The sequence below is a fragment of the Tauraco erythrolophus genome, chromosome 21 (genome assembly GCF_009769465.1).
Source record: "Tauraco erythrolophus isolate bTauEry1 chromosome 21, bTauEry1.pri, whole genome shotgun sequence".
NCBI classification, from domain to species: Eukaryota; Metazoa; Chordata; class Aves; order Musophagiformes; family Musophagidae; genus Tauraco; species Tauraco erythrolophus.
In genome coordinates this window covers 6,614,209-6,638,877 of record NC_141485.1, presented here as the reverse complement: position 1 = coordinate 6,638,877, position 24,669 = coordinate 6,614,209, and the positions used below count along the sequence as shown (strand labels likewise).

General features: G+C 45.7%; 2 protein-coding genes across 2 annotated transcripts; one reads left to right on the top strand and one right to left on the bottom strand.

The window, feature by feature from the left end:
* Window positions 1–3,414: 3,414 nt before the first annotated feature.
* Window positions 3,415–6,206, bottom strand: CHCHD2 (coiled-coil-helix-coiled-coil-helix domain containing 2). Its single transcript, XM_086624855.1, has 4 exons — window positions 6,109–6,206; window positions 5,343–5,589; window positions 4,586–4,742; window positions 3,415–3,737 (listed from the first exon to the last, which is right to left on the bottom strand). Exons 1-4 carry the CDS (start codon window positions 6,156–6,158, stop codon window positions 3,727–3,729), a joined length of 465 nt encoding a protein of 154 aa, XP_086480981.1. The 5' UTR covers window positions 6,159–6,206; the 3' UTR covers window positions 3,415–3,726.
* A 4,192-nt stretch (window positions 6,207–10,398) lies between these two features.
* Window positions 10,399–24,455, top strand: VKORC1L1 (vitamin K epoxide reductase complex subunit 1L1). The gene is made up of 3 exons (XM_086624854.1): window positions 10,399–10,592; window positions 21,748–21,857; window positions 22,572–24,455. The coding sequence occupies exons 1-3, from the start codon at window positions 10,399–10,401 to the stop codon at window positions 22,796–22,798; spliced, it is 531 nt and encodes a 176-aa protein (XP_086480980.1). The 3' UTR covers window positions 22,799–24,455.
* The last annotated feature ends 214 nt before the right edge of the window (window positions 24,456–24,669 follow it).

Below are 24,669 nucleotides of genomic sequence, written 5' to 3'. Positions count from 1 at the left end.
AAGGACTAAGGAGGGGAAATGGATGGTGAGGATCGGTGAAGTGGCATGGCTCGGTGGGTCAGGGTGCAGGCAGGGAACTGGGTGCCTGGGGACAGCCGGCGCTGTGGGGTCAGCTGGGGCCAAGCCAGCCTGAGGACAGCAGCTGAGCGAGCTTCCTCGGCCACACACGTACAGCTGCCAGCAGCCTCCAAAACTCCTGAAAGGCTTCTGTCCGCTTTCTTTTTTCAGTTTTTTTTTGGAGGGTTTTCAGGGTTTGGTTTTTTTGGAACGTGCTGCCATTGCTCAAGGAGTGGTGCAACAGTATTTTGATAGAGGGGGTGAAATAACCAGTAACCCTTAGCCCTAATTTTCACCAGCGTTTCCCTTTAAGCCTGGGGAACTGGACATCCTCAGCTTGTTCCTGCACCCAGCATTGCTGAAATCCCAATTTTCCGTGTCCAGCTGCTCTGAAAACGTACACCTAAACCAAGCAGCTAGCGGGGGGGGGGGGGGGGGGGGGGGGGGGGGGGGGGGGGGGGGGGGGGGCGGCAGCTTTTATAAAACTGGGCAGGAAAACTGTCGTTTTGAGGTGACACTTTGTTGCTGGGGAGAGAGAGTATCGGTGAGCTCCGATACTGCAAGTTTTCCTTACCCCTTCTCTCCAAGGTGGCAATAACTCTGCCAGGATGCTGCCAGGCAGGTTTGAATCTCTAAGTACGTTTAAATCGTATTATCAATGCATGTCTGTCCTGACCTGGTTATAAGAATTGATGCTGCGGTTTAGGTGTCTGTCTGCTGCTGCTGGGCAGGATGTCTAACGAGAGATGAAGAATTTCTAACCAGCCATGAGTTTGATTTAGTTTATACAATTTCAGCTGTTGGGAAAATTGTGAGCAATGCCAAACCAAGTCAGGGCTGAAACTATAAATGAGAGGCAGGAACAGGGCGTAGGGAAAAGAGAGCATCTCTGGGGTGGGGGAGAACCAAGAGCTTTGATTTCTTTGAAGCTGAAAAATCAAAATCCTGGGGGTTGGTGGTGTTGAAGGCTGGAGGCAGGGGAGCATCTGCAGAGCCCGGGGGGCTGCGGTGCCTTCTTCTGGGAGGAGAGCGCCCAGGACTTTGTTTAAAACATCCTGATATTATGTAAACAGTTAGTACAGAGCACTAACAGGATAAGCCGGTTTTATTATCAGTGCTCTAGGAGCTCCATGGGAGTGCAAGGGGGGAAAAATAGGAGGGTTGGGAGGAAGCAGAGATGGAGGAATGGTGACAGAGCCGGCGCTGGGCACTGCGTGTGCTCAGGCCGCTGCTGTGAAACAGGGGTTTAAATGTTTGCCTTGGTAAATATTCAGTAACATGCAAATATTTAGTGAGATAAATCTGGAAAGCTCAAACTAAAGCCAGTTTTTAGGTCAGGACAGGGGTGCCCCCCCCCCCCCCCCCAAACCGCTCCCTCGCCCCCACCCCCGGCAAAGCGCCCCCCCCCCGGGGAGGGTGTTTCTGCACCGAAACCTCCCGCTTCGGCGAGCGCAAGCGAACGCGGAGCCGCTGCAGCTCCCGGGGAACCCGCCCCGGGGTGCTGAGCGAATAAGAAAAAAAAAATGAATTCTTAAAATAATCCTGAAAGGAAGCTGTGCGGGGCGGCCAAAACCCCTCCGGCTCCGGAATCCTCCCTGCCCCTAAAGCACCGTCTCCTGAAGCCGGTTTTTTTCCAAAAACGGGTTCCCGGCAGCGCCGCTTCCCGCCGGCCTCACCTCTCCGCGGGCAGCCTGGGTCCGCCGATCCGCCCGTCCCCGTCCCGTCCCCGTCCCGGGCCGCGGGCGGGCGAAGGGCAGAGGCCGGGCTGGGAGCGGGGCCCGGGCGCTGGGCAGCTGCCGCCCGCTCGGGGCCGCCCGCCGCCGCCGCCGCGCCAAAAATAACGCGTAACGCGACCGGGCGGCGTGCGGGGCCGCGGCGCGGAGCGCGCGTCTCTCCGGGGTGGGGGGGGGAGCCCGTACCGCCCCCCCGCCGCCGGGGAGCGGAGCTGGCGGCCGCCGCGCTGAGGGGCGGAAGAGCCGCGGAGCAGCGCGGAGGTTCGGGGACTTCCTCCGCGGCACCGCCGGGCTTAACCCTTCCGTGCGCGGGGCTGCGCTCAGCCCCGGGGCTAAACCGCCGGTTGGGTTCGTGCCTGAGCCGCTCCTACGCGGCGATGCTGCCGGGGGGGGGGGGGTTGGACGGTCCGGAACCCCCGCCTGGCCGGGTCCCTCCTCGGGTTGTCGCTTTCCAGCCGCGGCTGCAAATCGTTTTACCGGCCCCGCTGTAGTCCACGTGCGTCTCCCTGCCTGCTCGTGAAGAGCGTTTTTTGGGATGTCTGTTACAAATTCAGCACCAGCGCAGGCGCTTCTGGCCCAAAATGTTTTTCTTTCTTTTCAGCAGGACGGTGAAACATTTGGCAGCCGAGGCGTCAATCAGCAGAGACAACGCTGCTCGTGTCACCAGGAAAGGTGGTCGTGTTCTTGTCCCCATATCTGAGGTAACCCTTCCCCATTTCGAACATCGAGTTTATCTTTTCACTTCCAGGAGCTGCAGATCAGAGATGAAGCCTTTTAGGAACAGGCGGAATACCCCACAGCATACAAGCAGTTCAGGAAAAATAGGTCATGCCATGAAAGTATTTTTAACAGGAATGGCCCTTTTTGATGCAAGGTTATTCCCCACGAATACACCTTCCCGGTACTCCCAACCCTCCCTTGGCAGCGGGATTACAACATCGCTGAAGTGCGGGAGGGTGTTTACTCTGCAGGCTCCAGGGATTCCAGCAAGGCATGAGCTGGCTGCTCCCTCTGATGGAAAAAGGAGGGTTTGCACTTTGCAGCAGTAAACGCTTTTTAAAGGGAGATTATTATTTTTAAGCGCAGCACAAGAAGGACACCCCACCCACCGTCAGCTGGACCACCTTCTCGTGTTTCACTCCACGACTCCTACATGATGGAGGAAGAAAAACCTGCACCCCGGGCTTGTGTTCCTGGCAACTGCAAGTCTGAGGTAAGACTGTGTTATCTCGGAAGTGTACAGATGCGCGGCAGGGAATAGGCCCTACCACAGAGATCCTCTCTGAGCAGAGGGAACTTCCCAGAATCTCGTCAGCCTAAATATAGAGCTGGTTTTTAAAAGCATGACAGGAGCCACTGGGGCACTGAGACCCACCGCATGCAGAGCAGTGGGGAGTCAGACACAGCCTTCCTTGTCACTACGGGTAATTTTAATCAGCAGTGGGGTTCAAATGCTCAAGCAGGAGACACTGGCAGCCACGGAGCTACGGGTGTTCCTAAACTCCTGTAGCTCCAGCCCTTCAGGCACCGTTGCTGGCAGCAGAGCCGGCAAGCAGACAGAAGCCTGCCAAAAATCAGTTCTCACCTGCTCACCCTTCAGACTCCCAAGTCCACCAAAGCAAGGTACTTGTAGAGAGAGCTGTTTATTTATACACCATATCACTTACATTCAACACAACAATCAGCAAACCAGTTAACCCACATTGGCTCATTCTGCTTTGTTGTTCATTCTTCCATTTTGTGCTAAATTAATTTGCTGCGGTAAGTTGCATCACATCTGTAGCGGCTATGGCAGGAATCAAGCCACGAGGAGGACAATCGTGTGAATATATGAACTAACAAGATATCAGACAGCTTTAGACTTTATTACTGAAGCTTTTTTTCATTCATAGGTCAGATCTTGTAAGGTGATCTTCAGCAGCCTTGTTCTGAAGGCTTAGGCTAAACCTGCAAGGTGAGAAGTTATCACAGTTAATCACACCAAGTTTTGAATCCCTAAAGGGCAGGTGGTCTTCCTTGCTGTAAGGCAGACATACATTAGTGTGTTCCCTCTCCCCTCGTCATTGCAGCCTTCCAGTACCTAAAGGGGGCCTACAGGAAAGCTGGAGAGGGACTTTTTACAAGGGCGTGTAGTGACAGGACAAGGGGCAATGGCTTTAAATTGAAAGGGGGCAGATTTAGATTAGATAGAAGGAAGAAATTTTTCACTCTGAGGGTGGTGAGGCACTGGCACAGGTTGCCCAGAGAAGTTGTGGCTGCCCCATCCCTGGAAGTGTTCAAGGCCAGGTTGGATGGGGCTTTGGGCAACCTGGTGTAGTGGAGGGTTTCCCTGCCCATGGCAGGGCGGTTGGAACTGGATGATCTTTGAGGTCCCTTCCAGCCCAAACCATTCTGTGATTCTATCTGTTTGCTGGGACATGTTGAACTGCAGACTTCAGCAGTCACCCATCTCCCAGGTGGGAGATGGATGGATTGTCGGTTGTGCCAAACAGGCACTTGCTACAGGCTGTGCTGGTTCTCCAAGTATGCTGCCACCACTCTCCTAAACAGTCAGTCCATTCACCAGCACAAAAGCTTCAGGAATTCATACTTTCTCCACCCCACCACCTCCAACTACATGTACAGGATCAAAGCAGGAAGCCAACAGCAACTTGCTTTAATGGACTTCAGTGTATGTGCTCTGTATCAATCCCCATTCTTTACCAGATGGATTGAAAAAAAAAAACCAGGACATTCCCACCATAATTTTACTGATTAGCTCATTTACTAGTGGTCTGGTAGCACTGTCTACTTACCATTAGCAAACCTGCACTGCTTCAGTACTTCACTGAAGCCCTCGCACAGCTTGAGATCAGTCTGGTTCTGCGCACACTCCAGGAATTGTTTCATTTCATACTGGCAAGGAGCAAACTGCTGCTGCTGCTGGTAGGCAGGCTGAGCTGCCTGGGGCTCCTGAAACGGCAGACACCTCCATAAACGCCCTAATCCAGCTCCAGCCTATGAAGCCACACCGCCCCAGTACTGCTTGTTGTGTATTTCTTCCCTGCATTTTAGTCAAAACGCCGTGTTACTTTTAAAATGGAAAACAAATAACAGGCTGAAGTACATAATAAGTTTCCAGCAGTAGCATGGCACATTCTGAAGAGTTTTGTAAGTTATAAACACTTAGGTAACTCTGGATAGCACCTGGACAAGGTAACAGCGCTATCTTAGTGTTTGAGCAGCGCAAAAAGGTTTTGCAATAGATCTTATCGTCGTCAGACCTAGAACGCTTAGTCCCAACTGAATCAGAGGGGTACTACGGCACTACTACCACAAGCACGTATCACTCGTGCATCCCTTTGAACTACTTTTAAGATAGTCATGGTGACTCTAGCAGTTACCTTGGAGACTGAGTCGCTAAAGTTAACCCAGCTTTCCCAGCCATGATTTGTGTGGTCTTTACATCTACAGCAATTACAGCAGCGTATAAATAGCTCATGTGCCAAGTTAACTCACCTTGTTAACTCACTAGCACCTCATTAGCTAGTGTCCAGTTGTGCCTTCTCTTACCTGGTAAGTAATGTCAGGCCTTGCAGCTTCAGAGCCGCTTCCTCCACCAAATCCTCCGGTAAGCGCATGACCTATGGTATGGCCCACAGCAGAGCCCACGGCAACGCCGGCAGCAGTTGTAGCCATCTGCGCCATCAGACCAGGCTGCTTCGGTGCAGGAGCCGCCACAGCAGAAGCCGGTGCCGCTGCTGGGACGGGTGCCCGAGCAGCAGGCGCCGGTGATGCTGCTCTCATTTGTGGTGCCCGACTGTAAGGACATAGAGACAAAACCTCATATCATCACTCCAGTCTCAAACTGGGCAGAGACCGCCTAGTTGCAGGGCACAAGCACCTTCATCCTCCTTGTTACATCCTCCACATCGATGGCAGGAACCCGATGTTCTGGTGAGCGATTTATGCACAGCAGGGTACGGTTTACAGGCTTCTTCTGGGCTGTTTTAAAGACCAGCCGCACCCACTGAGAGATATAACCCAAACAGGGCTGATTAAATAAGGCCTTAACGCTCAGGCACTGGGTGGCCAGGCACTAGGTGGCCAGGCCCTGCCGCCCAGCGAGCGCTGAGGAGCTCTGCCTCCATCCCCGCAAAGCGCCCAGCCCGCTCCGCTAACGGAGCTCAGAACAGCCGGGTCCCCCCACGCCACATCTGCCACCCCCGCCCCACATCTGCCACCCAACCCCGAAATGGCGGAAAGGCCTTTTCCGCCTGCGGCCTCCGAGGGGCCAGGGAAGGGAAGCAGGGTAGGGCCGGGGCCCAGCGGCCCTCACCTGGCGGGGGGCGCCACGCGGGACGTGCGGCTCCGGCCGCCCCTCGGCATGGCGGTGAGGCGGTTCGCTGAGGCGAGGCGAAAGGAGGGAGAACAAGGCCACGCGCCGACCGCCCGCCGCCGCCTCTGAAGGTCACCCGACACCGGCCGCGCGCGCCTGCGTCACTGCCGGCACGCCGCGCAGGGGGCGGGGCTTACGGCGGCCACGCCCCTTCCGCCGGCCGCTTGTGGCGCCGCAGCGGGTGAGGGCGCGATGGCGGCGGGTCACGCTGTGGAAACGAGCAGCTAAACCGTGTTCGAACGTGCGCCCGTCCCGCGAGAATCTCCCTCTTCCTGGAGGAGCCCGGCGGGAGGCGCCGCGAAGGAGGCTGCGGAAGCCTTTCGGCCTCGCTCGGGATTGCCGAATTTCACAAAAAAAGTGAAATTTTTACCGCCCTCCGCCCAAAAAAGGCAGCAGGGCACCTCCTGCCCCCCGCAGCCCCACGCACAAGACAGTCTGCACATGCTCCTCGGGTTTGTGTTTTCCATCCGTGTTTTGAGGAATATGTTTTTAAATTATTAATTAATATATTAATTAATTTATCGTTTATATACCCAGCAGCTCTAACCCGGGATACATCGTGACAGCGCCGTGGTCGCTGGTGGCTCCAGCAAGGCCTGACTCCCCCTCAGCTGTCGCCATGGGCGGAAGCATCTGCACACCTGAACCAGGGTTTGGAAGGTGGCTGTTTCTTTGGGGAAGCAAAAGAAAAAAATAAAGTCTGGAAGCTTGGAGACAGATGGTGAAAGACAGCTTGAAAAGACCGGTATTGCGTAGTCTAGGGAGGGGAATGCAATAAAAACAGCAAAGGGAAGAGAATAAATAAAAGTCAGGCTTTCTACTGCGTCGTCATGGTACTAGATCCAGAGCTGTTAAATAAAGTGAATGGCACCACACTTAACGTGGTTAAAGCTGGGTGGAGAATGGATTGAGAGCTGCCCTGAGGAAAAGCTCAACATGAGCTGGCAATGTGCGCTGGCAGCCCAGAAAGCCGACTGTATCCTGGGCTGCATCCAAAGCAGCGTGGGCAGCAGGTCAAGGGAGGTGATTCTGCCCCTCTGCTCTGCTCTCGTGAGACCCCACCTGGAATACTGTGTTCAGCTCTGGGGTCCCCAGCACAAGAAGGACATGGAGCTGCTGGAGCGGATCCAGAGGAGGCCACAAAGATGATCTGAGGGCTGGAGCACCTCTGCTATGGAGACAGGCTGAGGGAGTTGGGGCTGTTCAGCCTGGAGAAGAGACGGCTCCAGGGAGATCTTATTGCAGCCTTCCAGTACTTAAAGGGGGCCTACAGGAAAGCTGGAGAGGGACTTTTTACGAGGGTATGTAGTAATAGGACACGGGGCAACGGCTTTAAACTGAAAGAGGGGAGATTTCAATTAGATATAAGGAAGACATTTTTCACTTTGAGGGTGGTAAGGCACTGGCACAGGTTGCCCAGAGGAGTTGTAGATGCCCCATCCCTGGAATTGTTCAAGGTCAGGTTGAATGAGGCTTTGGGCAACCTGGTGTAGTGGAGGGTTTCCCTGCCCATGGCAGGGCGGTTGGAACTAGATCACCTTTGAGGTCCCTTCCAACCCACACCATTCCATGATTCTATGATTCTAGGTGGAGGGAGTTCTTTAGACAAAACACAAATTATTTTCGGAATAATAGCAGAGCTTTAGAAAAGAATGAATCATTTAATAAGGACAAGGAGAAAGGCACAAGTTATGTCAGAGGAACGTAATTATAGTCCTTGGAGATCACTACTGAAGTCCAGATATATCAGAGGTAAAACTGTTTTGAAATCTGATCTCTATTCATTCAGTTAATATAGCGCACAAGCTGCTTTTTTAAATTGATCTAAAACCCATTGAAAACAGTGAAAAGAGTCCACATGACTAACATACATGGGATTAGACCTAATGAGTTAATAAACTGTCAAATAGGGCTCAACAGAAAGTGACATTTCAAACAACTCCATTTCCCATTTTAAGAAATCACTTCGCTTCTATCCTTAGAGATTCATCCTCAAAATGCAATTGCCAACCTGCAACGTTATCACTTCATTAGAAAGCCATTATCGTGACAAAAAATTACTCGTTCACAGTTTCTTCATTTGTTAGGGGGGTAGCTACATAAAACCAGTCATTTCGACATCTTGTACATAACGGGATGTAACTATTGTCTGATGAAGGAAGCGTGAATATCGTGAGCTCATACAGCAATGGTCATCCAAAACCAAAGCTTCGATCAGGAAAGCAGTTGCTGTTAATGTAAAAATTATCAGGAGATAAATATAAACACTATGTCACGATTCAGAACGGTGGCATCCATGTAAGTTGAGCTTGCTGGCGTTGCTGCAGGAGCTCGTCTCTGCACAGATCTTCTCTCTGGTTCTTTTCCTCTTGGCCTGCCTCCATTTTGGCTGCTTCCTTAGCCGCTCTGGGTTTGGGGTTTTGTCAAGTGCCTGGGAAGCATTATGAGTTTTGCACTCCAGACAGACAGTAAGTAATTCACTTCACATTTGGCACTTTCTCTCTTGCGGTTGGCCCAGGATGCCCACAGACAGCTCCCAGAGCAAGGCAGGACCGCTCAGAGCCTGGCAGGGCAGAGCTCAGCCCTGCTCCTCCATCTGCTGCTGCCAGCCTGAGCGATGCTTCCAGGGCCCAACATCCCGTGATGTCCATTGGGTTTCCAAAAAGGAAAAGTTTTGACTAGACCTCGTCTGATTTAAGGGCTAACCTCTGAATATGTGAGTGATTTTTTTTTTCCCGCTGCTTTAGTGCATGTTATTTTTTCGGTTGCCCCTTCTACCTCAGTCATCTCCACTCCTTTCCCATTGTCCCTCTCCCCTTGTTCCCCCTGATAGGCACAGCATAGAGAACAGGAGTTTTTTAATTTAGTTTATACGCTAGCTAGAGTTCAAACAACTAATTTCTTAATGAATGGTTTTCTCAACTCTTTTTAATTAATAGCTTTCAGTTTCCCCTTTTTGCTGGCAGAGGGATTCCTTCTTGTTGCTGAAGTAATTTTGCAGTGCGTCTCTCTTCGACTTCGTTTTGTTTTGCAGAACAATGAAGGCACGGATGGTATGAATGCTGCCATTGTGTGTTGCGTCCTGCCTTCCTTGGGAAAACTTGTACTGACTCGCCCTTCCGTCTGCTAATGCCCAGCCATAATGTGTGTACCACGGAATGGGGAAGGGAAGGAGAGCAAGTAGCCGGTGGCCATCCTCACAGTAAAGCAATAGCGGTGGTTATGGTGGGTGTTTACAGTAAGCAGAGACTACTTTCTCTTCGGCTACTACATGACTTCTGTGTTGGTAGACCAGAGGTATTTGCTGTCTTCTTAAACTACAGCCAGACAGATATTGATGCTACTTTTGATAGAAACCAGACAGGCACGAAAGAGGGAAGATCCAGTCCTGATTGCCTTTGGTTGTATCCGTTTAATTCTGGCTCGTGCTGTTGCCTCACAGGTCTGCCGGCTATATTTAGAGGTGTGATACGAACGTGATCCCATGATGAAATCCTGTTGCTCAAGTGCAAAGCGTACTTTTCCAAAGATAAGACTGAGGAAGGCTTGGGGAAATCCAGCAGCAGCAGCTCCGGAGCCAGGTGGAGCACCAGGCTACCGTGTGCAGTAGGAAATAACCAAACTTTTAATCCCCTTTTTATATCTCTTGTCCAAATTACGCATCCCAGAGAGCCTGAGGGTAAACTTTGGGAACGTAACAGGTGCTCAGCAAGGGCTCTCTGCACAGGAGGCACCAGATGGGCTTTGTGTGGCTGAAGGTTCCGGGGATTTGGCTCATTCTCTCCAAAATAATGATGAAAACCCAGAGCACCCACTGGAGTACCTACGAGACCAACGCCGCCTTAGCCGTAGCGAAGGGGCCCGTCAGCCGTGCCGGGTTCCGCAGCACTCCCCGGAACAGCCCACATCTCCTCCGCTGCTCACATCTGAGGGAAAAGGGGGAAAAACTGATTTTCCTGCTGAAAATAGCGGAGCGGGGGCGGGTGGGAGGCCGCTCCCCGCAGTGCCGCCCGCTGCCCGCCAGGCGGCGCCATGACAGCCCGCCGCGCCACGCCCCCCCGCCGGCTCCGGCCTGACGTGACGTCGTCGCGAAGCGCCACGTCCGGCGCGGCCGGAGGGGCGGGGCGGGATGGGCGCGCCCGCCCGGCGAGCCAATGGGGTGCGGGCGCGCGTGCGCGGCTGGCCGGCGCCGGGCGCGCGTCGCGGGCTGAGGCGGAGGGAGGGGGTAAGATGGCGGCGCCCGTCCTGCTGCGAGTGTCGGTGCCGCGCTGGGAGCGGGTGGCCCGCTCCGCCCTGTGCGCGGCCGGCATCCTGCTCTCCCTCTACGCCTGCCACCTGGAGCGGGAGAAGGGCCGCGACCTTCACTACCAGGCCCTGTGCGACCTCAGCGAGCGAGTCCGCTGCTCCGCCGCCGTCACCTCCAGGTGAGGCGGGGATGGGACCCGCCGCCGCCGCCCCAGGCCGCCTCGGCGAGAAGGCGCCGGGAGCACGGGGGGCGGCGAGGCTGGGCCCCGCAGCGCGGCCTCCGGTGCCTCGGGGCTTGGGGCGGGGGCTGCCAGAGGGGTGGCGCGGCTCTCTGAGGGAGGCGGCGGGAGCCGGCGGCCGCGGGCCGGGGCTCGTCCCGGGGAGGGTGCGCCTGAGGCGCAGAGCGGGCTGTGCTGCGGGGCCAGCGGGGTGTCGGGGCTCCCGGTCTAGGCAGCCCCTTCACCGGAAGGCTAGTGTGGGAACGGCGTTGTGCCGGGATCGTCCCGGGGAGGGTGAGGCCCCCGCGGCTCGTGTTGCAATCAGCGGTAATTAGCCGGAGTGGCAGGCGTTTCGGTGGCGAACGCGCCTCGGAGCGATCTGCAGGAGGTGTGCCTGGTGGCTGAGGCCAAAATAAACACGTACGGTTGTAGGTGGTTGGCTTTGGGTTGTTTTTAATCAGTGTCTGAACTGCGTTTTCACTGCAGTGTTACCTGGCAGCACAGGCTGCCTTCGTGACAGGGAAAATGCTTGAATTCGAGAGGGCTTGTGTGTCCCTCAGCAGCGCAAGCCCCGTCGCAATCTTGATTTATTTTACAGGTTTCCTGTCAGTAATTACTTTAGCAGTTGTTTTCTTAAAAACCAATGTTTTTTATTTCTGTTGGGAGAGTCAGTGTATAAATCTTAACATGCTGCTAGCTTGACTTGAAAAGACTTAACCTGCTGTATAGTTACGAGTGCTACCAGTATAAGCATGCTACAGAAAATACTATCAGGTGTAATTTGGCCAAGAAATTCTCCTAAAAGCGTATTCTCAAGTATTTCAACTGAAGAAATAAGATGATTTGTCAGCAATTTCAAAAACTGCATTGTGCATGTGTGTGTGCGCATATATATAGGAAGAGGCATATAAAGACATAGGCAAAGGTACCCACCAGTAAGGAGCTGGGAAGAGGAGGGGTTTGGTTCTTCAGCAAATGTATATAGTAAATTCCTCTTTTAATGAGAATTTTGGTACTATCGTATTAGTGCCTTCAGCTAGATGAGTATTTGAGATTTCTTTTTTTTTTTTTTCCTCTGTGTAGCCTGCATAAAAGCTGTCACGGTTTTTAGGAAGGTACTTGCTGTATTATCACAAGTAGTCAGTGGGGGAGAATATGCCCATACTCTGTCAAGGTGGACACTGGTTAAATTGTTTGGGCAAAACATACCCAACTCTTAGTCTTAAAACCACTTCTGTGGTGACAGAAGTGGGTTTGTGTTGTGTTACAGAGAGATGTGTATCTGCAGGTGGCTGAAAGGAGGCTTTTGTGATTGAATGAAGGCTTTAACTCTGCTTTATTGTCTGTCATCACATAATCTTTAGTTTGTGAAGGTGCTTGTTTGAATCTCTTCTTGAGAAGTGTCCTGAAATGAGAAATTTAAATCCGGACAGGAGGAAGACTTCGATAAGCTTGCCAGATAACTTAAACTTAAAAGTTAAAATTATGTATAGGCCACACGAGCGTTGTCAGTTACCTAAATTTTAACACAGGTATAGAGGTAAAAAGAGACTAACAGGGATTTAAGCACCTTAGTAGTCTGTTCCTATATGCAATTTGTCTTTCATCAGCTTTTTATTGTAATTCCAAATGCTGCTGTTGAGACAGGGAATTTGAAGTAATAGTTTTAATGCATGTTTACTAAATGCCTCGAAGTAGTTAAATAATTCCAATTATATCTTCAGGTATTTCCAATAATGGACTAATGCTTGGTAATTATAGTGTTCATTAGTAACACTGCAGCTTAAACGTTGAGTGTGCTATGGCAAGACCTGTAAATACTTTACGGCAGGAATTCTATATGAGCAATTAGGGATAAAATCAACTAAAATCTCACTAGCAGTTGCTATAAGAGAATCACACTTAAAGACTGAAGTGTTGCAAATGCCAGGATAGCTCATGATGATTAGTGGTAAAAGGAGTTTGTGGAAAAGGAGTGTGCAAGTTCTGCTCAGACAAACCATATTTGGAGAAGAATGTGCTGCACAGTACACAGACAAAAAGGGAGTATTGCTTTAAAACTGAGACAAGGGCAAGCTGTTAAACCGTGAAGTAGGAATAACGTTGAAAGAAATTAATCTGTGAAATTAATCTTATTTTCCATGTTGCCACAGCTCCCCAGCTGTCAGTCATTCCCTCTCCCTCTCTCCGATTGAATATTCCTCGTTACTCCTACATGTCACCAAAGTTTCTTTGAAACTTGATTTCTAAAAGGAACTTGTAACTACAACTTAGTTTTCACCAGGATAGTAGAGTTTCAAATATTGTGTTACAGCGTTTTCACATGGAATGCAGATTTAACTTTGATATGTTTCTTTTCTCATTAAGCTATTACACTGGCAATCACAAATTATATGATTAGCTGATGAGCAGAGTTAACTCTACAGAGTTAAATGGGTGATAAACTGGTACTTTGTGGCTTTTACCAGCTTCTAGAGCACAACAGTGAGAACAGAAGTGTTTTAAAGATTACCAGGATGCAGAGGGAGGAGTATGGAAAATCTTGTATCAGAGACTGGCTCATCCAGAAGATACCTTCCTAGTATCCTTTATTCAAAATATTGATGGCCATCATATTTCAAGCTTTTATCATGGGGAAAATTCATGAAATAATTTAAAAAGAAAACAGCTAAGGAATGTATAATGAAGGAAGGTATTAGGGAAATACCAAAAGTTTTCATTTGGCAATTGCTGTACATGTTTTAAGTGAATTGCTCTATTTGAGAATAATGAAGTGGCAGGTATGGCTGTATTTATAATGAAATTGGCTAATAGCAGTTCCTGAAGAATCTTTTTGTTTTTGCTGTTAGAATAGTTTCACAGAGGGAATTAAAATAATTGAGTTTCAAGTAATGTGGGTAGTGGTATGGCTTGAAATAAAATGTGACATTTAAGTAGTAATGCAGAGACTCTGAGCTTTTTGGTTTGCTCTTTTGTGTGACCTGGGAGTCTTTTGGGTCTTCTGATATGTTCCTGGTTTCTGTCTTGATTAATTGGAGGTTTCTGCAGAGCAGATCAGTGGATGCCTCTTTTTGCAAGAAGTTTTGTAGCCTGGCATGTGTTAGTGCTGTGACAACTTCAATGCAGACTTAAGATAGCTGGCATCAACGACCAAAGGGCACACGTCCCTGTGTATCTTTAGCAATACTTGTAGTTTTGGCCAGCTTTGTAAGTGAAGAGGTTTGGAAATAGTCAATATTGATCTAGGCTGACATCTTTAGCTGCCTTACTGAAGAAGTTCTAGAGTCAAAATAGGATTTTTAAGAATTGGTGTTCTTCTGGACATCATTTGATAGGTGACGTATTTCAGGGATTCCCTGTCCTGAACTTCATGCTAATGTGCAAAGTCTTGGATTGTCATCTTTTATTTGAGCCGCCCCAAAACGCCGGTTCTGAGAAAGTCTAAATGCGTATCTGCCTGATGCCTTCTAGTGGATGCCTCAAAGTGATCCTCTGGTAATTACTCAAAATGCACATCTGTAAAATTTTGCTTATGTTGCGGACAGATCTGTGCAGCCCTGCAGTTGTTTTACTGGATTTGCCAAGGGTGGCCTGTGAAAACTGTAGGATCATTGTCTTGTTCTGCTCACTTTCATAAATCATTTCGAGCAGTGAATTTAGACCTATCTTAAGTTTGAATTGTTTAATCTTGTGACATAGTACTTCAGTGCTGTGTGGTGTAAGTGTAATTATGCTGGTGCATAGCTTATTCCTCTGCAGAGCAATTATGCTGTAAGGTACTGGAGCTAAAACTCTGAGCAGTGCTGGTTTTTCAGTGAAGCACACCTTGCCAGAACTATTGTTCTGGTGCATCTTGATAGAGTGCAGACTGTAACAGAGATCAAGTTGACAAGAACAACCCCATTATTTAAGGAAATGGAACATGGAAGAAAACTTCTCTGACCTCCTCCCTCACCTGATGTTTATATTGCATGTTCCCATTCAGTTCTGTTGTGGGGGCAGTTCCTGTAAACATGGTATCTGTTAAGTTTGCTTGATTCCAAGTTAAGAATGTTATAGAGTGAATGTCTTTCGTGTTAATGGTAAGTTCCTGATGTCCCAGGACTTTTTTGTTGTTCTACCTGCAAGCAAGCATTCAGATGTGTTTGAGGTGGACAGCTGCAATTGTTAGAGATTTAAGAGAAATGGTAAAAGTAGCTTTATGCAGGTGGCAGGAAAAGCTTGTCTAGTCCCTTCTTGTGAACCAGTGTACACAAATGAGGCTCATATGCTTTTTTTAAAAAAAAAATTACTAGTTTTGCAGGTCTTTGCTCTCTTCTAGTCAGTAATATCTTTATTGAGCTAAATAAATTGAGCTGAGCCAAGCTAATTGTTTTTGTTAGGCATCTTCAATTCTGTACAGAAAAAGATAGCAGTTTGGTTGAACTGTGGAAGGGCAGTATGTGCAGCAGCTGGTGGTCAATCAACAGCAACCCTATTTGTGGTTCTTAGGCTACTGAAATAGTTCATGTGAAAATGTTGTCTCCTGAGACTCAGCTATAATCTATCCTGTAATTTAAAACTGGTTGTTCATTTCTGAGGTTTGCAAATTTTTAGTTAGCAGGTGTAACGGTGCTTCTTCAGTTTTTCTTTAGCAAGGATTTATTTTTGCTGTCTGAGGGAAGGTTTGAAGATCTCTAGCTTGTTGATTGGGCAGGGGGAAATCAGTGTAGGGAGAATCCATCTAGTATGTCAAGCAGTTTGCTCCAGCAGGATTTGGAGTGCTGCAGGTTAAAGATGATGGTCAATTAGCAAAGCTGTAGCTAGATGAGTGTGATACAAGTTTTACAGCTAAGGATACTGAGCCAAAAAAGTGCAAACAACTTGAGGCTGAGATAGGCTAAAAAAGCAGAATAATACAACCTGATTTCTAGAGATTTTGCCTTTATGTTTTGTGTATTAATAATTTTTAATTTTTATGTCAAAATTTAACAAAGGATGCAAGTTGCTGCTAACGTTTTATAGAGACGGATTCAGTGCCAAGGGGACGGGAGAGAGACTCACAGTAATAGCTCTGCTGAAGGCAAAACTACCCGCAGCGTGAGCTAAGGTTATCGGTCCCATTCGGTGTGCCAGGCAGGTGGGCAGCACGTGTGTAAATGGGACTCAGAGCTGAGAGGTACTGGACTTGACTGGGGAGGCAGAGTGCAGAGGCTGGAGGGTGTGAGCTGAGAGGCATCTGGTTGTTCTGCATGCCGGGCAAGGAAGGTGTTTTTAGGAACATTTTTGGAAAACCAGCTTCGTTAGTTCTAAAGCAAATTGTTCCTAAAGCAGCAGAAGCTGGTCGGTCAAGCGATTTTTGTCTCATCTTTTTAACAGAAAATTGGTGACTTAATACTTCAGGCTGATATAATATGTAGTGGCTGAGGCACGTATTTTAGAAAATACAGCAGTACCCTAGCTACATGAGTCTTTTTTTTTCAACCTTACAATGTATACATGTGTATTTTTGCTTTTCGTAACTCTATAATTTCTAGCTTGACTGAAATTTGCAGTAGGGTTGAGAGTTATTTTTCCTGAGGGAAAGTAAATTTAACTAAATGCCTATTGTTCAAATTCGGGCTTCATTTATGATAGCGTAATAGACAAGGTTATGTAGAAGGAATACAACGCTTTTGGTTTGTAGCTTGAGTAACCAGTGCTTCTGTGAGGACTGCTAAAAAATAATTAACCACTGTCTGCTTGAGATTTTGCTGATCTAGACATAGATTTTTTTCAGACTGTTTCTGAGGTAGAGCTGGAGGATATATAGAACAATCTCATTTGTTTATGGTAAATACTGCTAATAGATTTAAAGATGAAATTAAGTGAATCAAATTTTGAGCACTCTTGGCAAGCTTACAAATGGGAATTTTTAATCTCCTTCCTTTCTTGTGGCTTCTAACTGAAGGCTTTTACTTAATAATTAAAACTGTTAGAGTGGCCTAAACGACCTTGTAAGCACGAACCAGGTTTAATCCAAAATCCTCTAGTGAAGCTGTAAAGCAGCTGCAGCCAAAGTTTCTTAACATGGCTAAGTATTAGGGTGCTCCAGATCCTTTGACCTCTGTATCAGCTTTTCACCAAAGCTGATGTGTGGCCAGCTTTGCTTCCCTCCTGAGAACTTTCATTCTGTACTATAACTTAGCTCAGAAGTCAGAGGACACTTCAGGAAATGGGCCTATCACTTGCCAAGTGTAAGCTTTTTTTAGAAAATGGTATTTATTGTTTCCTCAGGGCTACAAAGTGGTAAATGGAGCTTGCTGTTGATAACCAAATAATGCTTATGGGATGAAAAATGATCCTAAAATGAGAGGCTTTAAGTAATTGACTACTACTGAGAAAATAAAACTTGAGTTCTTACAGTTCTCTGAAAATATCTTTTTAGTATTATTATTGTTTGCCCTTTTCATTGCAGCAGACCTAAAAATTGAAAGAGAAATGTGTTGGAAAACGTGCTGCTGCACAAACGCAGAGTGTTCTCAGATTGTTGAATCATACATCCCATTTAATACTCTGGTCTCCTGAAGGATTTGATAGCATTTTCAAGGAGACATTTAGGAGACTAGAATGTGAATTGAGAAGTACGATGTGCGTGCTTTGTTCAAGGTATTTGCTACTCGCTTGTGTTGGAGACATGGTGCTGTAGCTAGCTGGGCATGACCTGGTCTAGTATGGTTATTTTCATGTTAAAATGAACGTGCAATAGTTAGTTCTTTTCCTGACATGAGAACTGAGGATTGCCAAGTGAAATGGAGGTGATTCTGGAATTCATCACCGGGGGATGTCCTGGAGGTCAAAAGTATGTGTTCAAAAAGTGTCTGGCTACATTCAGGAAGGCTTCAAGGTAGGCTACTGAGCGTGTTGGTGCAGGTAAAACCTCAGTTCAGAAGTTTTTTAAGCTGATTCTTAATTGGATGATGATTGAGGTCAAGGAGAGCATCTTGGGGAATGATCTCTTTGTAAAAGCCCTTAAAAACATCTCCTGCAGGTAACAGTCAGAACTGGGGTGCTTGGCTAGAAAAAACGGTATCGCATTTATTTCTTACAGAGAGTGGTTGAGATAATAATCTGACTCTTGGCTAAACGAGTAGTTTTTGTTTGTTTGACTTGCTGTGTTTGGCAGGCTTGAAATTCTGTTGCTTTTTGAGCTAAAACTGATGACTCCTACAGCTTTTAACTTCTACATGGAGGTTGTTTACTTGTCCTGTAAAATGATTAGTGCACTGCATGAGGTTCTCTTGGTTGCCTTTCTGCTGGTGGTATTGTCTCTGCTAAATACAGAGTTAAAGTGTTCTCCCGTAATGTGCTGTTCTGGAACATAGAGGATGTTCATAATTGTGCAAAAGAGGTAATGATTTAACAGTATAAGATTTTATTGGAGATATATCACTTTATTTGATATGGAGGATCAAAATGACCTTGGTGGTTCTTGTTTTCCTGTTAAGAAGCATCAAGTGCAGACAAATACTGCTTTAACTTCTTGGTATGCAACACTTGGGAGCTTTGTTAAATGTCACGAACCAAAAGGGATGCTGTTTAGAGTGTGAATAATAATTCTCAAGACCTCCTTTTGATAAAAGGAAATGCACATCGGACTAAAAGTCACTGTAGTGTTCAATTTTAGATGTTAGAAAACTACACAAAGAATTTTAAACACTTTGTCTTGGATTTCTTGAATCACTATTCTGAAAACTTTTTTCAAGAACGTTCAAAGTTGTACCTGGAAGTGAGAAGTGACGCTGGCTGTCACCTTGAACAGAGAGGCGATTTGAGTTACTTAAAAGATACAGGAAGACGTCTTAAAGATTTATTTTAAAACTTCCTTGAAGTTAGTTCAGATTGCCTTTGGTTTTTTTGTTAATAGGAGTGAAACTCGGGTGTGGCACAAGTCAGGTGCCACGTGTGTTTGTCCTACAGCTCGGAATCACGCAGGGTGACTTCAGCACGATTTTCCCAGCACAACACTTGACTGCTGCAGGGATGGGGAACCGCAAGTCAGTACCAGGAAAAAGTTGGTGATGTTGGATTATGCTTTTATCTTGCTGCGCAAGCAACTCTTTAACTAATGCAGTTCATTTTACTTAACATTCTATATCCAGAAAAAATTGTCTGCATTAACAATAGTTCTTGTAAATTGTATCCTTTCTTAAAAAGGCAAGTTCTGTGAAGAACTCGTGAGCAGTTTATAGCCCTTTTCACTGATGTTTATTCTAATGTTAGGACTGCAGTCTTTCTTCTTGCTGTTTGCCATGTGTTTTTAGACTTTTGAAGTTGTTATAACTCAGGTGTGACTTGCATTGTTCCAGTGTGAGAGGAAAGATTTTTATCATGCTGAAAGTCATCTTCCTTCCTCCAATTGCTTGCAAAAGTACTTGGTTCTTTGTGTGTTTTAGTGGGTTTTGGGTCCTCCTTGATAGAATTCGGAGATGATTTGACCTTCTTCAGTAGAGAAATTAGATGGAAATAGAAATATACAAAGTCTAAATATTTTACTTTTCAGTTCGATGCCAAAAACTTCCTCATACTGCAAACCTTATAAGGCTGGGAAAAGTGCTTCATGTCTTGCACTACAGGCTTCTTAGCTGTCTTGAAGTGTGTGGAATAAGATGTGAGATTAGAGCTGTACTCCATGGACTGAAATTTAATATTTGATGTCCTTAAAGCTGCTACAAGGCAAACAAGATACTTAATGAACTACTGCATGTGGAAAAAGCTTTCACCACGCTCTGACCTTCTTGCAGCTATGAACAGATCACTTGGGGACAGTCAGGAAGGGCTTGAACTCGTTATCTTCCCATTAGCAACATTTTATTCCCTTGCAGAATAACTGTAAGGTGAGATTCTGTAGTCTAAAGTTTCTGATGTTTTAGACTTGAGTTCACTCTCAAACACGACGATCTCATGAGCATCAGAAGTGAGAGCGTACAGCTAGGGCAGGGAGAGGGGAGGAATCCAGCATCCTGCAGTTCCTTTGAGCTAGGCTCATGTTGAACCACAAACTTGGGCACGCTTTGAGTTACGCTCTTCAGACTCTCAGTAAGGAAAGCCTGAGTGTGTTCAAGTAGAGTTTAATGCCACCTTACAAAGAATTCTTAACTGGTGACTAGAACAATGAATTGCACCTGTGGATAGTAAGCTGAAACATCTACAAATGTGGTAATGCAGAAATGTAAAAATAGACTATTAAATGCAAAATTATGATACCTTTAATGTATTTGTCTGATTCTTTAACACTGCATTTGGTGGCTGGGAGACAGTGATACATGCTGTGACTATCTTATCAAAATAAGGCTAAAAAATAAACAGTTCTCACTTAAAATCCAGATAACATTCAATGTGTGGGAGGAAAGTCTTATCATAGCTGAGATTCTTTGGAACTTAAAGTATTTCTTTACAATGTTTGCTTATGTATTGTTGCATGGTGTTTGGTCTTTTTTTCTGAAATCCCTCCCTCTTGGAAGCATAGCTCCCTTAGCTGTGAAGTGCTGCACTCGCATCTCTACAGCTGCTTTTCTGGATCGTTGCCACACATCCTTGATACTACTTCACCCACAAACTATTCCATATGCTAACTGGGACTGCTGGCCTTCATACGCTGCAGGGAGGATGTCACCAACCGTGACATGTATTTGCACATACGTTTTACTTCAGTCATTTACGAGATTTGAGATCAAACTGGTTGAAAGTGTGTTTGGGTTTTTTACTGTTAATGCATTAAGCATGCTTTCTAGGAATTGGTACCCAATTCTCTGCTCAGTGTCTTGGGGACAAGAGGACAAGACTTGAGTATAATAATAATTGCAGACAGTTACTAAGTTTGAATTAAATATTAATTCGAGTATGTTTGAATATATCGCACAAACGACTGAGATTATGAAGTATTTTCGAGATACTATAAAATTATACTTATCGTGGCACTTTTCACGTGTAGTGTGGTGGTGGCCTTTCACTGCTCTGAGATGTATGGTGGAGCACATCAGCAACGTTCCCGTAGCGTGCAGAGAGCAAACCTGCGCTTGGCTTAGTAGAACTGTTGCCTCCAGTGCAACAACCTGTTCTTCTGTTGGCATAAATGTAGTTGCTGCTGAACAGCAGTGAGGAATTGTGCTTTATTCACATGGTTATGTGACCATTAACCTGATAATGTAAACCCAGCCTTACGTTTAGGTAGTGCTTGATTTGATGCTCCAAAGATATGCTGGCAGATGTTCTAACGTTCTCTCGTAAGTGAATTAAGTTGCATTTCCAAATAGTGTTAACTTCTTTTCTTATTTTCAAGTGACACTAATAAATGTGGTCCTCCCTTTGCTTCTACAAATAATGAAGTGATCTGCCTTAGGGCATCAAATTAATGGTTTCTAGCACAAATACATTTGCTAATTTAATCTTTTATCCACCTTACTGCTGTAACAGTTTTGTAGGGCTTGTGCTGCTTTCTACCTTATCACTAAAAAATTGCAAAGTCGCTCTGCGTCAAAACGTCATGCTCTGCGAGGGCTCTAGCAAATGAGGTCTGTGAGTCTTGTTATGGGGCCATCCCCAGCTTGTTTGCTTGACAGATTTGGGTTCCTCCTGAGGTGTTAGACTGATCAGGAGCAGCTGAAGTGCGAACACAGGTTCCAATCTGTTTGCTGTAGTGCCAGCGAGGAGAGTGCTGGCAGAGCCGGTAACAACTAGTTACCAAGCTGTACAGTTTTCACTCAGCTGTGTAGTGACTGTGTGTCCAATGTACTGTGGTTGAGAGAACTGCTAAAGCTATTGTTGGAGGAAGAAAGGGTTTATTTGACACAAGACCTTTGAACTACAACTCCAGGGAGCAGATACAGTATTTGGTGAAGTTGCAGTTGGGTGAATTGGGTAGTTCCTGGTGTGTCAAATAAGTTTCATCAGCAATGTGTGGGATAAAGTTGTACCTAGTGCACACCTTTTTGCAAGCTTCTTGCTTTTCCAAGATAACCCTAAACTTCATAAAGGGCTGCAGTGGTCGTGTCAGGATATGTGTATCTGTTGTTTTTCCAACAGCAATGAATTGAAAATACTGATTGTAAAGCAATAGGTGCCCAAATACAAGTTAATTAGTTTCACTGTTTTACAGATGGAGTCGAGGATTCGGTCTGTTGGGTTCCATCTTTGGAAGGGACAGTGCAATAAATCAGTCAAACAGTGTTTTTGGACTCGTGTTTTATATACTACAAATGCTACTTGGTAAGTACTAATTCAACTTGGAGCCCAAATTATGTAACAGGTCTGTGGTGTTGAAAGAACAGTGCATTACACAGTGTGCAGTCTACAAGAGATAAGATATATGCATGGGATTTTTATATTTATTTTTTTTTCAGCACCAGTGTAATGATACATCTGTCCAAAGGGCTTAAAAACCCAACTGATAACAGGAGCAATTGCATTTCCTCCTGCTATTCTATTAGTAATACAAGTGTCAAGACAGTTGTTGCATTGGTATTTTCACCTAAATATATGTAGCATTGGATTGCACGATAGAAAAGAAAGGAAATAAAAATGGAATTTACAAGTTTTGCAGGGGTAATAGAGATAGCAGGCAAAAAAAGCACATGAAATGTAATGTATGCGTATTTCTTCATAACTATATGGTCTGCTATAAAGCTGTTAACATTGCTAGACATAACTTGACCAATCTGTAACTTTCCCATAACTCAGGAATACAGAAGATGGTAAATACTACACATACTTCTTATCAAAGGACTGTCGTACAGAACCTAGAAGCTCCCCTCCAAATAGCGATTTGTCAGCCATCTTGAACTCATGGTATTTTAAACAGACTTCTGTGTAATGCAGACTTGCTGAGTAGCCTCGAGTTTGAATTGGAGTGCTTAGGCTTTTTGCTTTGTGTGGAAGGGGGAAACGAGAGCAGCAGTAGTAACTTTCTCTCTCTTGTTGCAGGTATGACAGCAAGTGCAGTAGCAGCTCTAATCCTCATGACATCCTCCATAGTGTCTGTAGTAGGGTCATTGTACTTGGCATACATTCTGTACTTCGTGCTGAAGGAATTTTGCATTGTCTGCGTCGTCACATATTTGCTGAACTTCATTCTCTTTATCGTCAACTACAAACGACTAGTTTATTTGAACGAGGCCTGGAAACGGCAACTCCAACCCAAACAGGAGTAACGCCTGTTTGAACTTTTGACTGACAGTCTGAAGACCCAACTTCCATTAAGTTTATTTTGCAGTAATTTTTTATTCTCCATATCAGACACTTTCCCTGAGTAACTGAATTTTTAATTATAAATTTGAAGGGGCCCTAGGTAACTTTTTTTTGTGCTAATCTTCAATTTAAATGTGGTTATGAAAGAAAGCTCTAATACAATCAAAGACAAGCTTTAACTTTACTTTGAAGGAGTTTTAGCCACAGCAAAACCTAGACTCTCTCTCTTCCCCCTCCACTTGTGAAGTGGGTGACACCTGCTATAAAATATCCTGTATATAAATTCAGGTATAACAAGATGTGATCATAGCATTAAATATTCTAGACTAGCATTACCATATTTAATGTTGCCATGTTTACAGTATGTGTGTTACTTTTTTTTAGCTGACGGACTTAGATTTGACTAGGACTTATACTGTAAATAAAATTAGAAATACTGGTTTCATCCCTGGAGAAGTCACTGAACAGTCAGTTTTGTTAGCCTAGGAGCTGTCAGAGTGTTCAGCTAATAGTCGACTGACACGATGGAAGAAGTGACCTCTGTAGAGAACACCGTGTTGCTGCACTCGCTGCTAGTGCTCTCGCAAGAATGATGGTTGGGTTTTGTTCCGTTTTTGCTATTTTTTTATCTCCAGTAACGAAAATGGAATTAAAGCTGAGACCTGAAGTATGTTCATTAAACCACAACTTCATTAATTTATGTACGGAATGAAAATAGCTTAATGTGGTCGATAGAAAGCTGCCACTGGGATGTTATATGCAGATTGGGGGTTGGTGTATCAAAGAGCCTTCTTTGAAAGGACTTAATTTCCATACAAAGCTGTTTCATTTTTAAACTGCGGTCAGACAGCCAGTGTTACTAATGTTTGATGTTATATGAATGCTGCAGTACAGAATTGCAATTTGCAGTGGAAGCCACTGACCGAGTGGGATAACCAAGTAGTGCACTGAAGAAGCGGTTACTTAATTGATCTTCGTCAGGATCTTTGGTTTGTGCTATATTGGGAAATGAACTTTAGGCCTGACATACATAAGATCCCTTGGAAGGGCAACCTATTTAGTGGGATAAGTAAGTAAATGTGCTCTTGAAAATGAAAACGTGATATAGTGCTATCATTGCTCTTTCTAATAACTAATTGGGAAAAAAAATTAAACTGCAGATTTAAACAAAGGAACAAAATGGTAAATGTTGTTTCTGCACTCAGTATTCTAAGGCTGAATGTTAAAAGTGCCTTCTGTCTTAAAATCTTTAACCAAATACTTTGTGTTGAACTTGGCAGGCAGAAGTGTCCTTGCTTTAAAAAAGGAACAAACAAAATTTCCAGAAAACCTGCTGGGGATAGAAGAGTATTATGAGATCTATTTTAGTTTTTAGACTGAGAAGTGGTAGCAATATTGTTTCACTTGACTTAAATCAATGTGATAGAAGGTTGAAGGTGTGATTTGGAAAAGTAAAATACTTGTGTTTCAGACTCTGTGACACCAAAATGTTTAGGTTCAGCTACTTTCTGTAATTGGTGCTGTGCTGCTTTTTGCCCTTGTCAGCTCCTAAATATGAAGTTCCAACTGCGAACTCATTTATTTAAAGAATTAGTTAAACTAATTTTAGGATTTTTCTCTTAAACACTTGTGTTGTATGGCTAAGTGGATTATAAACACTAAGTTGTTGAGGATAAACTCGACTGTGAAACATGCAGTGTTCAGTAGAGAAAATAGAATTTTTAGATTGAATTCGCAAAATAGTATTTAAATTACTACTGAAGTAATTTTCTGGTTTGTATCAGGGATGTAGGTGGAAACTGCTTTTATGTATAGAGCTCTGTGGTATGAGTAA

Bases quoted from the DNA above. Each gene is read 5' to 3' on its own strand.
- CHCHD2 (XM_086624855.1), bottom strand. From the start codon at position 6,158: ATGCCGAGGGGCGGCCGGAGCCGCACGTCCCGCGTGGCGCCCCCCGCC. The intron at 5,590-6,108 runs GTGAGGGCCGCT...ATGTCCTTACAG, and splicing joins CGCGTGGCGCCCCCCGCCAG to TCGGGCACCACAAATGAGAG. The intron at 4,743-5,342 runs GTAAGAGAAGGC...CTGCCGTTTCAG, and splicing joins GGCCTGACATTACTTACCAG to GAGCCCCAGGCAGCTCAGCC.
- VKORC1L1 (XM_086624854.1), top strand. From the start codon at position 10,399: ATGGCGGCGCCCGTCCTGCTGCGAGTGTCGGTGCCGCGCTGGGAGCGG. The intron at 10,593-21,747 runs GTGAGGCGGGGA...ACTGTTTTACAG, and splicing joins TCCGCCGCCGTCACCTCCAG to ATGGAGTCGAGGATTCGGTC. The intron at 21,858-22,571 runs GTAAGTACTAAT...CTCTTGTTGCAG, and splicing joins TATACTACAAATGCTACTTG to GTATGACAGCAAGTGCAGTA.